The sequence below is a fragment of the Astatotilapia calliptera genome, chromosome 14, assembly GCF_900246225.1.
Source record: "Astatotilapia calliptera chromosome 14, fAstCal1.2, whole genome shotgun sequence".
NCBI lineage: Eukaryota > Metazoa > Chordata > Actinopteri > Cichliformes > Cichlidae > Astatotilapia > Astatotilapia calliptera.
The window spans coordinates 39,686,239-39,699,704 of NC_039315.1; the positions used below are offsets into that span (position 1 = coordinate 39,686,239).

Sequence of the window (13,466 nt, forward strand, 5' to 3'; positions counted from 1 at the left end):
ATGAACAAAATCACGTCCTCTCACTGGTTAAGCAAACGGTGAGGCAAGTATTCACTGGTGTGATGTCACCTTGCGGACAAAATTAATAAAATAAAATAAAACAACGTTATGCATATATTTATGGTTAAATTGAGTACATTTAAAATAAATAATAAATGGAATACTTAAAAAAAAACTGGACCAAATTTCATTAAAATGTATTCTTAATTTAAAAGACATGAATTGAAGTTTCAGAACACAGATTACAGATCATGGCTTTTTTTCAGTGGTACTTTATTAATACCTTGTAAAGTACATTTAGGGGGCATTTAGCATGTCACACATGGAGAATTTGGACAAAATTGTTCAAGCATTATATCTTCAGCTTGACTAGTATACTATTCTAATAGTTTATGAAACCGCCTCTCACGAAATCATAAATGATACTACTTTGAAATGGCATTAAATAGTAGAAATGACCAAAATGTTAGCACCAAAGTGTTACGTAGATTGATAAATAGATTCAAATCTTCCAGGACCTGAAACTAAAAAGTGTTTTTGAAAAATGTATTAGCCAGTATACTTCACAGTGCTAATGCATCTATTTCCTCTTGTAGTCTCACTTTTGGAAAGAAAGTACTTTTTTCCCAATGATGTTGATCTATATCTAAAACAAAATTTAAGAAATCCTTTACAGAAACACTGACACATGGGCAGCAGTTTGGCTGTTGTGGAAGATGCAGTCCTCTCATCTTTTTTAAACAATATGCAGTGTCACTACCTGTGGAATGACTGTAATGTCATCTGTTAGCACCATACCTGCAACATACTGAAATCACACTAGTAAAAATTAGTTTTTAAAAATTAGTAAATAAGTAAATATTGCATATGTGCAGAACCTGCTCTGTTCTGAGTGAGGTCATTGCCTTTAATTTGTCAGCTTTGAAGGGCAGAAGTACATTTTGGGTTGCTATACGGATGTAGAAAACAGTAAAAGAATTATTATTTTCTGATACATAGATAATAAAAGAAATTCTAGAAGATCAAATAGATCCACAAGCCCAATGAAGCAGAGAGGCTCTAACCTAAACAGTGTAAAGCGCATTTTATGTTCCTGATCATTTTATTTAGTCTCTATTAATGTACTAAGTTGTAGCATGTTATTGTCGACATATAACCAACCAGTGTATGGATTGCATACTTTATCAGTGATTTGTTGTAGAAATGGACAGAGTATTTTTTGATGAATAAATTGTCTTTTGTTTTATTAGAAAAGTTGCCAAATATTAAAGTCAGCAAAATATATTTTTCAGCACTGTATAGATATTGTATTTCTGCTGTCTCTGTCAGAATGGTAATGTTAAACTTAACTGCAATAAATGATAAATAGAATGGTAAACATTGTGAATCATTTTGCTTGTAGCATTGGCTTACTTTCTTTGGGGACTTGTTCCTACCCTCTCTCCATATATTTCTCTCTGTCTCAGAATGAAATTGCTTTTCTAGTTTGAGTTCCAGACTGATTAGCAGCTGTTGACTAACTATTACACAAAATTGTAGTTAACAAGGAACAGAAAACAGGTGTGACTATGAAAGAGGTCATTATGGGCTACAACTCCCAAAGTCCCACATGATCCTGTTCATTCACAGTGTTCCAGCTGCTCAGTGTACGCTGTCCCAGCATCTTACATCTTGCTGCTGTGTGCTGTGGGGAGTGTAGGAATTTGGTACCATGTCTTGACAGTCTTCTTTTTTATCTTTGAACAAGGGAAATAACACCAAACAAACATGTAGGTTTCTGTTGCAATGTTTGGTTCTTCAACACTTTGTTTTTTGTCACAAAAAGACCTTACTACGATCTTCCAGGGAGTAGCATTGCCAAAGCAATCTGCAGTTGTCATGGGCATGTTAATCTAGAAGCTAAATTTAAGAAGTCTGAACTTCAGTTTGTTTAGAAAATATTTATTTCCTGTAATGTACACTGTACAAAGGCACATACACATTTGAAGGAACATTTCTTCACTTTAGTCTGAAGTCACTACATGATTTCTTTTATAATATACCATATAGATAACACATAGATTCTCATTCAATGAACAGCCTTAAAAGAGAAAACTATTCTAAATGCAAAATGTTGCTATTCTACCTACTAGCTTTCTTTGCTTAATATAAAAACATTTAATATTGGAAAAAATGAAAATTATTCATTTTGTATTTGCATAATGATTGAGACAATTATCTTTCAAAATAAAAGGTTTAATCCATAGACCAATCAGCAGTCAGTATCATTCTATCAATTACTACTGAGCCATATGCCAAGCAGGTAAGTCTAATGTTACACAGTTCACTTTACATCATGAGTGTCTTTGTTCTAATGGGATTCCAGAGATTATCCATAGCAGCTTACCATAACAACCATCTGATGTTATGTTGTGATTGTCAGCTCATGCTGCTAGTCTGCAGTACCGTCAGTTCTGTTGCTAGACCATAAGAATTAACAACATGAATGCCAGAGAAGAGTTTCTTAATTTTGTCCCTTGCTTTACTGTCTGCACTTCCAGTACTGCTGCTGCACCTATGAATTTTATATTGCTAGTCATCTCCCTTTTTTTTTTTTTTTTTTTTTTTTTTTGCTCCTTTTGCTATTTTTTTTCTGTCATATATAAATAAAGTTAACAGTCACCAAAGTTGAATCTGAACTTTGAATACTCACATAGGTTAAGGATAGGAAAAGCTGTCAAACATTACCCTCTTTTTCTCATCATTTTTCTTCAGTCACTGTTACACCATCTACCCTGTTTCACAGCCCACGGCTTTACAAGATCACACAGACTTAGCCTGTTGGCAGGATAACTCTATGGAAGAAAGAGAGATGAGTCTAAATTTGTCATTGTCACTGTGAGCATGCTTGCAAATGTTAATGCAGATCACTGTACTTATTGTTATCCTGACCTTTTCACTTTTTAATAACATGTACATTTTGTGAGTGCTGCTTTTATAGCTTTGCTCTCAAATGTATTTTTGCTAGAAAACTAATTCTATTTAATTTGATAATAAAGGTAAATAAGAAATTCTATAACCTCTATAAATAGGTAATGTAGTGTTGCCACTGGGCACTCCCAGGCAAGGATGACAACATGCAAACTCTTGATTCAAACCCAGAATATTCCTACTGGCCACTCCACCACTGTGTCACGTTCTGGATCATTCAGTTGTCATGTACTGTATTGCTTGTTGTAGCTGGGAACTGTAAGTTTATTCTGGCCTGCAACTGTTTATGTCTGGTCCCAGTCAAGTAATATTCATATGTTATTCCTGTTAAGTCTATCGGAACCTACCCTTTAGCTAGCTTAAGTCAGTAAGTTCTCAAAGCAGGTATTACATTTGAACAAGGTACATCTGAATTTCTACACAGTAAATTGCTTACTTGGAATTCAATAAATATCTTATCCTTGTATGAGAAGCGTGAAAATTTAGTTGATACAAAATGCAATCAAACTGCTCCATGGCTCCCCAAAATAAAAATAAAAACCTAGAATAGATTTAAATTTTGGCTCCTGTGTACTTCTAACCATGGATTTTTCACAATCATTCTTTAAACACAGCAATTCTGCAATTTTCATTTGATTTTGGAGAAAAGAATTAACCAAATCTGGCAAGATGTGCAGTTGGTGAGTAGCAACTGTCTGTTAGTGTGGTTAAAAATACAGTAATGGGGCAAGCATGACAGTGAAACTGCAGTAGCACTCAAGTGCTGTCGATAAGGTGATGCCTAAATATAAATTGTGTATTTTCATGAGCTGAGTGACCAAACTTTTTGATCGTACCTTGTAAGTTTGAAGTGTGATAAGAGAACAGTTTAGACTGTTCTTATTCAGTCATGTAAATTCTTCTATGATCCTTGCATTTTCATCATCTTGAATTACTTTTCCTTAAGTATTAAATGTTCAAACACACACATCTCCCTATACCCCACTCCGCGCACATTCTTCCATCCTTGCTAGTCAGTCATTTTAACTAATACAACTGCCAGTAGTTACTGGTTCCCCTGCTTTGAGCACTGAGGACTTGAAGTGATTTGAGGGAGGAGGTGAGGGAGCCTGCAGCAGTACTTATATATATCTGGCATACATTTGAATTTTTATAATGTTGAATCATAAATTCAAATTTACCAAATTCAATCAAATACCTCCTGACAACAAATATATCTGCCTCCACTTGCATATTCTCTCGGTCTCTTTGAGAATCTTCCCTTCAGCATTCTTACTCCATCCTCTCATTTCCATCACCGTTGATCTGCACCACACAGTCCTTGTTCATAGGCTCTTTTGAATGGGCTGTATCAAAGTGCTGGTTGCTCACTGTGTACCTTCCACAGGCATCCAAACCCAAAGCAGGGACAAAGCGGCGGTCAAACTGGATTTCTTGGCGCAGATAAGAGGTCCTCTTCTGGCAAGTGTCGCCAGTTCCCTCCTGCAAGGCTGATAGGAAGACAACTAACTCAAAGTGGGTTGATGAACCCTCACACAGGACAGGATAGAGGGGGCTCCGACGGTCCAGGGGGTGGTAAAAGGTGAGTGGGAAAATGAAGAAGGGGCATGGCTGCTGGCCCAAATGGTCCAAATAGAAGTCCAATGAAGTCTGGTGCAGAGCTTGGCCTTCATGCTCCTCGTATAGCACAGCACTCACCTTTACATCCACCAGAGGCCGCTGCAGCAGATTGGTGACTCGAAGCATGAGGCACGTCTGACCCAGGTGTTGGCCCACCACTGCCTGGTGGCTGAATTGTATGGCTCCTGCTCGCTTCTGGGGGCGGGCAATCTTGGCTACAAATGCACCTGAAAGTTAAGACGAAGTCTTGTTCATGTTGTTTTTTTAGCCAGTTAATCACATTTTTTAGTAATGTTTCTTTGTACTAAACCATAGCACAGGAAATATTTTTCTCAAGCATCATGGAAAACCCCCCACAAAATGAGTAGTTAATAGTAATGGTTGCAGCATATGACCAAAGAACATGAAAACATGAAGTGCCATTAAGCTGAAAACTTTTTCTCAAATTATTATGAAATTATTTTAAACCTCTGCATATAAAAAGGATTATAATTCCTAAACACCTAATGTAATACTTTTGCTAAATGCTTTAAACCTCTCCACAAATCGCTACCTTATTATGGTGGAGGGGTTTTTGTGTCCCAGGGATACCAGGGGCTATGTTGTCTGAGGCTTTTTGTCCCCTGGTAGGGTCTCCCAATGAAAATTGGTCCTGGGTGATGGACCAGACAAAGACCAATTAAAAAAAACCCTATGAGCAGAAGATTGAGGGAACCATTTACCCTGTGCAGGATAGGGTTAACCAAGACCCTGCCCTGGAGCCAGCCCCGGGGAGGGTGTCCGAGGGCGAGCGTCTTAGTCCATGGAGCTCATTTGGGCACAGCCCAAAAAATAAACATGGGCCCACCTTCCTGTAGGCATACCATCCCCACATTGCGCTGCAGGGCTCGGGTGCAATGTGTGCTAGGTAGAGGCCAAGGTCAGAGACCAATCCCAGGCTACCAAGACTAGCAACTGGAACATGGAATGTCACCTCTCTGGTGGGGAACGAGCCTGAGTTAATGTGTATCGTCTGTTCTTATAAGAATGACGGCCTTCTTGGAGTCCCTGGACAGGGTGCTTGAGGGTGTGCTCTATCTGGGGGCTCTGTCGTCCTACTGGGAGACTCCAACGCTCATGTGGGCAATGACAGTGAGATCTGGAGGGGCGTGAGTGGCAGGAATGACCTGCCATATCTGAAACAAAGTGGTGTTGTGTTACTGGACTTCTGTACAAACCACAGTTTGTCCATAACAAACACCATGTTTGAACATACAGGTGTCCATAAGTGCACTTGGCACCAGGACTCTCTAAGCAACATGTTGATGATTAATTTTGTAATCATATCATCAGATGTGTGGCCTTATGTTCTGGACACTCGGTAAAGAGAGGTGCTGAAGTGTCAACTGATCACCACCTGGTGGTGAGTTGGATCAGGTGGCAGGGCAGGATGCTGGACAGATCTGGTGTGCCTAAACCTATAGTGAGGGTTCACAGGGAACACCTGTCCCAGTCCTTCAACTCCCACCTCCAGCAGAGCTTCGACAGTGAGTCCAAATGCACTCAGCACCTCAATTGCTGAAACTGCTGCACTGAGCTGTGGCCACAAGGTGGTTGGTGCCTGCCGTGGTGGTAACCCCCGAACCAGATGGTGAAGGGAACCGTTAGGCTGAAGAAGCAAAAATGTAAAAATATGTAATGTCCAAAATGTTATGGTCCTAACTGTATGGAGAGGCAGACAACTACAGCAAGTTCATATAGAAATTGGGGAATTGTATGTCTGATAGAAAATGTTTAGACTTTTGAAAAACATATAATATTTCTGCTTTTTTTTTCAGTAGTAAAACAGAAACAAAAGGTAATAGACAATGGAAAGACTAAAAGTAAAATACAAGCACTTGGATAAACATCATTACTTTCCTCACTTGTTCTGATGGTGTGCATTGTCATCAGATAAATGCACATTTCTGATTTCTATATAGCAAAGGCAGTGATCATGATAGTGGAAACAATTTTAGACCAAAGAATGATGTTTAAACTTCAAAATATCTTTTAAAATGTTAGAAGCACAACTGTATTCTTAAAGTGCCCTATTTTTACATTACTGTACTAAATGTGTCTCAAATCACAGGAGAATAACTTAAAATATATGACTATTTCTTAAGCCTCTTACACTGTGCACTGCTTTTGGTTCATTTATTAATGGTAAACTGGTCATTTTTCAATGAAAAGTTGGAGCAGTGTTACTGGGTTGGACCTGGTAACACTCACACATCGGTAAAGTAAAGTGTGGTTTGATCTGTGAATTTTTGTGAGGAGCAGCGTAATGTTTGAATAAAGCTTGAAAAAGGTTCAGACAAAAGATGCCAGTGTCCAAGATAGAATAGCATTTCTATGGGATGAAGTCAACAATATTACATATCTAATTTTCTGGCTACCTAGAAATATATTCATGGGATTTATCTCTGGAAGTGCAATACCTGGAGTATTCCAGCAGGTGTCACATTTTTTTAGCCTCAGAAGCTTTAAAACTGCAATCTCTGTTCTGCCTCATGAGGTTGGAATCCTATAGCTTTTTTTCTTATCTCAGGATTAATGAAACAGATCTTGTAACATGTTGTATTATAAGATATTTGTTTAATTAATCTTTAGATCTTTTGTTGTGCCATAAGATCTAGTTTTCCACTTCAAATGTTTATGATTAGGATGTGGATAGGTGTTTTGGAGATTACTGGTTTGATTTAAGCACTGACTGAGACTGGCAACCTGTCTGGGGTGTATTTTGTCTCTTGCCCAGATTCACAAAGTCTGCTGTGAAAGGTTCCAGCCTATGAGAAAAATGTCAACATGAGCAATTTCACAAAGAAATGATAGTATGATTCATTTAGTATGATTTACACGTTTTCCTTTAGACTTTGGGCTACCACTAAAACACCTTCTATTGTGAATATGTAAATGTAAACTCAGTGTGGTAGTTATTTTCTGTTATGTTTCCCAAATAGTAAATTAAACTTAAGACTGAGAATTGTCTTAGAATAATTGATGTTTTGATGGAGAGATGTACCTGTGATAAATGCTTCCAGCATGAGCCCAAGCAGCATCTGTACAGCCAACAGTGCTATAGCACTGGGGCAGTCTCCACTGGGGAACATAGTGCCATAGCCGATGGTTAGCTGAGTCTCCAGGGAGAAGGAAAATGCAGCAGTGAAGCTTGTAATGTGCTTTACACAGAGCACATGCCCCTGTGGGGGCGCATCATGATCCTGCACAGCAAGGTCCCCATTTAGGTGTGCCAGCAAGTACCACAGACAGGCAAACAACAGCCAGTGGGCCAGGAAGGAGGTGCAGAAGGCCAGGAGGACCCATCTCCAGCGCAGACTCACCAACAATCCCCACACATCCTGCAGGGCCAACAGCCAGGCTCTGCGTAAAGTCTCATGCCATGAGCCCGAAGAACACACAGTGGGGCGAAGTGCACAGTGTCCATCTTTGGTGATCAGACGCTGGTGAGGTGGAGCGGACAGGAGAGGTGATGAGGAAGCCTTGCCACCCAGAACACTGCTGTTCGATTTGGTTGTCATGCTTATGGGCAAAGTGAAGGTGATGATGATCCTGAAATGAAATAACAGGGGAGCTGACTAACATAGATGATCAGTAATTATCCATACAACTTTTATCAGCATTTTTCCCATACAAAAATAGATGTAAAGAAAAAAAAGAGCTAGAAGTTAGTCACACTGTGGTATGAAATTTGCCCATGTATGGAAAAGAGGTGGGGATGGGGGCTTTGTGATCTGTGGGTAAATTATTAGAGAGCTCGCAATAGCTTCTCAAGTTCCTGTTTTCTCTCTACATACTTCTTGTGACTGCTGTTTTGAATCGCATCATTTTGCTGAATAATTTCAGCTTGGTTAAAAGGACAATAAGTTCAGGTTATTCACTCCTGTCTCTTTTCTCCAGTAAATGAGCACAGAGAGCAGTTCCTACTATCTAAAGATTATAACTGTAATTAGAATTTAGTTGAAAAAAGGTCTTGATGCACTGCTGCCTGTAAGTTGGTGGATTCTTTTAGTTATGCTAAGCTAACCAAATGCTAAATCTATCTATCTATCTATCTATCTATCTATCTATCTATCTATCTATCTATCTATCTATCTATCTATCTATCTATCTATCTATCTATCTATCTATCTATCTATCTATCTATCTATCTATCTATCTATCTATCTATCTATCTATCTATCTATCTATCTGTCTGTCTGTCTGTTTGTGTGTCAAATACATTTTCACTGGAACTCTCACTTGATGCAAGCGTGGCAAGCTATCATTAAACTGAAAAAACAAAATAAACCTATCAGTGAGATCCCAGGAAGTGTGCAAGTGACTTCTTCAGTCTCAGCTGAGTTCAGGTTTCGCCTGCCTTATAAATAGTACCGAAACTAGAACCAGGTGTAAATAAACTTCAGGACAGTTGTGCCGTCCACTTAGGTGGAGTTTGTTTGTTTTCCCCCATGTATAATTCACAACAATCCTCCTGGTACTTAAACCTGTACACTATTACTCTGTTTTTACCGGAGACCCAGTTCTTAAGGTGGACCAATTTTGGTGTAGTGTGTTTAGGCAGACAGAGAAAATACGTCTCAGATGTTCTGTTACTCCTGACACATAAGGAATCACAAAAGACTGCTTAGGAGGCGATTGTCCTTCTCTCCTGGATTGCTTGAAGCATTCTTAAGGTGTCTTCCCAGCTTTGACAAATCTCCAGCTTGGATAACTACATTTACTCAGGGCCTTTTTGAGATGTTGTTGTTCTGCTTCCTTGGCAGCTGTGTCTGTTTGGATGGTGTTCACTATCTGTTGTGGCATCCTTATGACACGTAGTGTGTTCTCCAGTGGATAAGTGATAAGAATCAAATCTTAAATATTGATTGTCTACTAATCGGAAGGTTAGTGGTTTGATTCCAGGCTGCTCCAATCTGCAAGTCAAATATCCTTGGGCAAGATACTAACCCCAACTTATCCTCTGCTGTCTGCATGCACTGGAGTATAAATGTGTGTGAATGCTAGATAGAAAGAACTTCAGCATAGAAGAAGTGCTTGTATGAATGGGTGAATGAGCCAAGTTGTATAAACTGCTCTGAGTACTCAGGCAGAGTAGAAAAGTGCTACTAGGATCTGGATACACTGGTTTAAAAAAAGTCAGTGTCTACTGTACACTTTCAAATGTTTCCCATTAATGATGGAATTTTCACAGTCTAACTCCTTTCATATCCTCTCTGGTGTTTGTCTATTAAGTTAATGTGATTATTGAATTGTGGCACGTCCTGATTTTCTCCCAGGTGTCATTCACATACCTGAACCAAAGGGTTTAGGAAAGGACTGCCTAAAGTTGGTACATGAGTATGAACAAACATAAGATGGCAGACTACAGGAACCACCTGAGATGCAGCTACAGATGCAGAGAGTCAGCTGCTAAACAAACTGGTAAGGCATTTTTACAATGTCACAACTCAGGGACAATATCAACTCTGTTTCACAACTTGGAATGGAAATACAGAGGGTTTATAACAATTTAAACCACTGGTTTGCCAGAGTAGGCATAAGACTTTTCTGTCTGGAAACAAGAAGACTCTTTTAGATGTTTTCTGGCAAATGATTTACTTGTACCAGAATGGTGCGAAGAAAGAACATCTAACTTTCTGTCTGTCTGTCTTTAATGCAATAATGCACAACTTTGTGATTAATATTAACTATAGCAGATATATTTGCAGGCAATCCTCACAGGCAGAGAGCTAGTCCTGTCCTCTCCAGAGTTTCTATTTCTATGTCAATATTGTTGCCAGGAGATTAGAGCAGGTCCCAGCTGGGAATCTGTCTGAGGAACACAGCAACATGCAGAGTAGGAATGCATCTTTCATCTGCAGGGAGCTTTAAACTTACTGCACTACATGGCTCTCCACTTGTCTTGTTCACCAGTTACAATATACATTTACCACCCTTTTACGCATTTATTAAGCAACTCCCTTTTACACATAAACACATCAAAAAGATAATGCAAAAATATTTAAATACTTAATTCTCTCATACATTTCATAACTATTTAAAACACAAAGAGGAAAATAAATATATGGTGTGGGTTGTCAGTTACTGACAAATTGAGGTTATAAGTGGAGTGGTGAATCGACTGCTGATCATTTTGTAGTTTGTCTTCGGCTGCTGGGGAAACATCAGTCTGATTAAATGAAGCCAAGCATTTACATGAGAGCCATGTGCTTGTTTCCTTGTATTTTCCTTGTAATTTCAGTCTGTAAGCTGTCACTGGATCAGCTTGTGATCACGTGAGCCATTGGAAAAAGCAGAACTGAGGCAAAACATAAGTATCAGTCACATTTCTGTGTGTTCAGTACAGATCTGGAGTCAGCATGTAGTTAACCTAGCTTAGTATAAAGACTAAGAGCAGTTCCAAACGAGTATGCTGGCTCTATCCTGTCTAGCAAATAAGTAGCTAAGTAGTAGTGTTCTATATCGTTTGTTTAGTCAGAGATGTTATAAATTATAGATGAACCACCTAAAAATCCCTAACCACAAATCTATGGAAAGTTCTATATTGCCAAAATGGTAGATCTATGCCATATACAACTGTATCCCCAAAAGCCAGTTGCCTGCTTCATAAGAACTAAATCAAGGCGTGGAATGGTAGAAGCAACGTAGAAGTAAACATGATAAAATGATTTACATATGAAAGTGTCTCTTTTCACATTTTTCTGGTGTTAAAAAATGTGAATACTTGGTTCTTGAATATTTTGAAAAAGAAAAATATTAATATTAAGTATTAGAATCTTATATGCATCCATCAATTAGTCCAACAGCAAAATTAGAGTCAGAGTTCATGAAGTAAATTGAAAGAATTCAATAGGTAGGCACCAAAGCTTAGTGTCACTGCTCCGAGTGCAATACTGCCACAATGTCTCTTACTCATTTTATGCTATGATGTTGAATAATCAGTGATTTATGGTCATAATTCTGTTTGCGTTTTTTTCTGTTTTCTAAGTTGGTAACTTAGACTTGAGAATGAATTCAATGTTAGAATTTATGGTCAGTTGTCAAAGTTAATGTTTCTGTCAAAAAGAGAATTCCTCTAGACATTTAGGAGACGAAATATAAGGCCCACAGCTGAAGTCAGTTTTGTACTTATATATATTGTATGTATTTATATGCAAAATATTTTAAATAACTTAATTTAGGTGATTATGATGTTGCAGATATGTTTTTTTCTCCATTTCTCCACACTGTTATTCATAGGGCATTGTGTTCACTTAAAAACAAATTTGTAAGAACTACAGACACAGACTGGCAGATGCAGTTTGCCTGTGAACCACCAAACTTTCAAAACAGACTCTACCTTGAATATTTTATACATAGCAGCTGTGGTATCATGTTTGTAAAAACACTAGATGAAGCTATCTCTGTAAAGGTCATTAATGTACTTTGTAAATACTGCTGTTTAATGCAGTATGCAGTCTGTATGAGTTCAGTTTTTCTGACCTCATAGAGATGTCTGTTATTTATACTACAGCCTCGTTTTTGTACGATGATGTATGATGAACACTTTGTGTAACTGCTTTACTTACTTTAACTAATGGAAGTTATTTACTCTAAGTAACAGAAATTTTGCCTGATAGTGCCTCAAAAGTCTTTTTCGTATCTTTGTTAATGTAAAAGGAAGTAGACTAGTTAGTGGAAATAAGTGCTTATTGCCAGCTCAGTGGGGTGCACCTAGGTTTATATAACAATCAGGCTGCAGCTGTTCACTTCTTGTATTTGAACAAGCAAGTCTAAATACAAATATGAGATGAGTGATCATCTACATCACTGTAGCAATCATTAGTCTACTACATCTATTACAATTATCAGAGCCCACAAATTTCACTGATGTTACCCGACCAATCCTGTTTTTTATTACAAAGTCAACAAGTTAGATTAAAATAAGGGCACTTCAAAGGTTCCGCAGGACTGATGAGGTTGATCAGCTGATAACTAATTGCTCACTATCCATGTAGCAGTGTTTCAAGTCTGTCAGCATCACACGCATAAGGTTTTACTTACCTATTACTGTAGTCAGGGCTACACCTGGGCCCTATGACCTTTTCACCTTAGAGCTGATCTGAGGTCTGACAAGTGGGAAAAGTGGCTGAAGCAAATAGAGAGACTGTGCTGTTAGATCCTTGGAAGATGAGGTTTACTATCCAAGAAATCCTTAGCAGAAAGTGTCACTCCAGAGAAGTTTTTCAGTGTGGGAGTGGGACTGAGCACAGCTCCTCTGATCTGCAGCTTCCAGCTCTGGGGTGAGGATGATTCAGTTGGTCACATTACTCTGCATGGAGCCTATTAGTGTTCCCGGAAGACAGAAGATGGGGGAAGGGGGAAAGAACAACACCTTGTCACAGTTCATTCAAAGAACTGCTTAGTGCTAGCTGATGTTCTGCAGCTGTGAAAAATTGAGTTTTCTGCTGGGGGGCATATAGGTATATGCATATATGTCCCAGTATCTGTAATATCTGTTTGTGAATATACGTTTTGCTTATATATCTATTAATTTTATGGTAACTTAATTATGTATAAATATGTTTTGAATTGATTTTCTATATCTCAACTCTTAATGGAGGAATTAGCACTATTCTTCCCTCATTTGGTGTTTTGATGATGGTGGTGCAGAGTACTCTGTAATAAAAAAAAAATAAAAAAAACATACAGTAGATGCTCAAATAAATTATATCTGTTGACTACAAAGTGGCTGCCCTTCTGATAATGTGATCCTGGAAGTAAATGTTTAGGTTTGGGCCTTCCGTAATTAAATTTACTGCAATCTTCTGCAAAGACAAAAACGTAAAGAAAAT

The 13,466-nt window shown here is 38.3% G+C and overlaps 1 protein-coding gene across 1 annotated transcript; it reads right to left on the reverse strand.

The window, feature by feature from the left end:
* Positions 1 to 2,616: 2,616 nt before the first annotated feature.
* kcnj13 (potassium inwardly rectifying channel subfamily J member 13) lies at positions 2,617 to 12,914 on the reverse strand. The gene is made up of 3 exons (XM_026191258.1): positions 12,676 to 12,914; positions 7,634 to 8,181; positions 2,617 to 4,817 (listed from the first exon to the last, which is right to left on the reverse strand). Exons 2-3 carry the CDS (start codon positions 8,148 to 8,150, stop codon positions 4,243 to 4,245), a joined length of 1,092 nt encoding a protein of 363 aa, XP_026047043.1. The 5' UTR covers positions 8,151 to 8,181; positions 12,676 to 12,914; the 3' UTR covers positions 2,617 to 4,242.
* Positions 12,915 to 13,466: the final 552 nt, after the last annotated feature.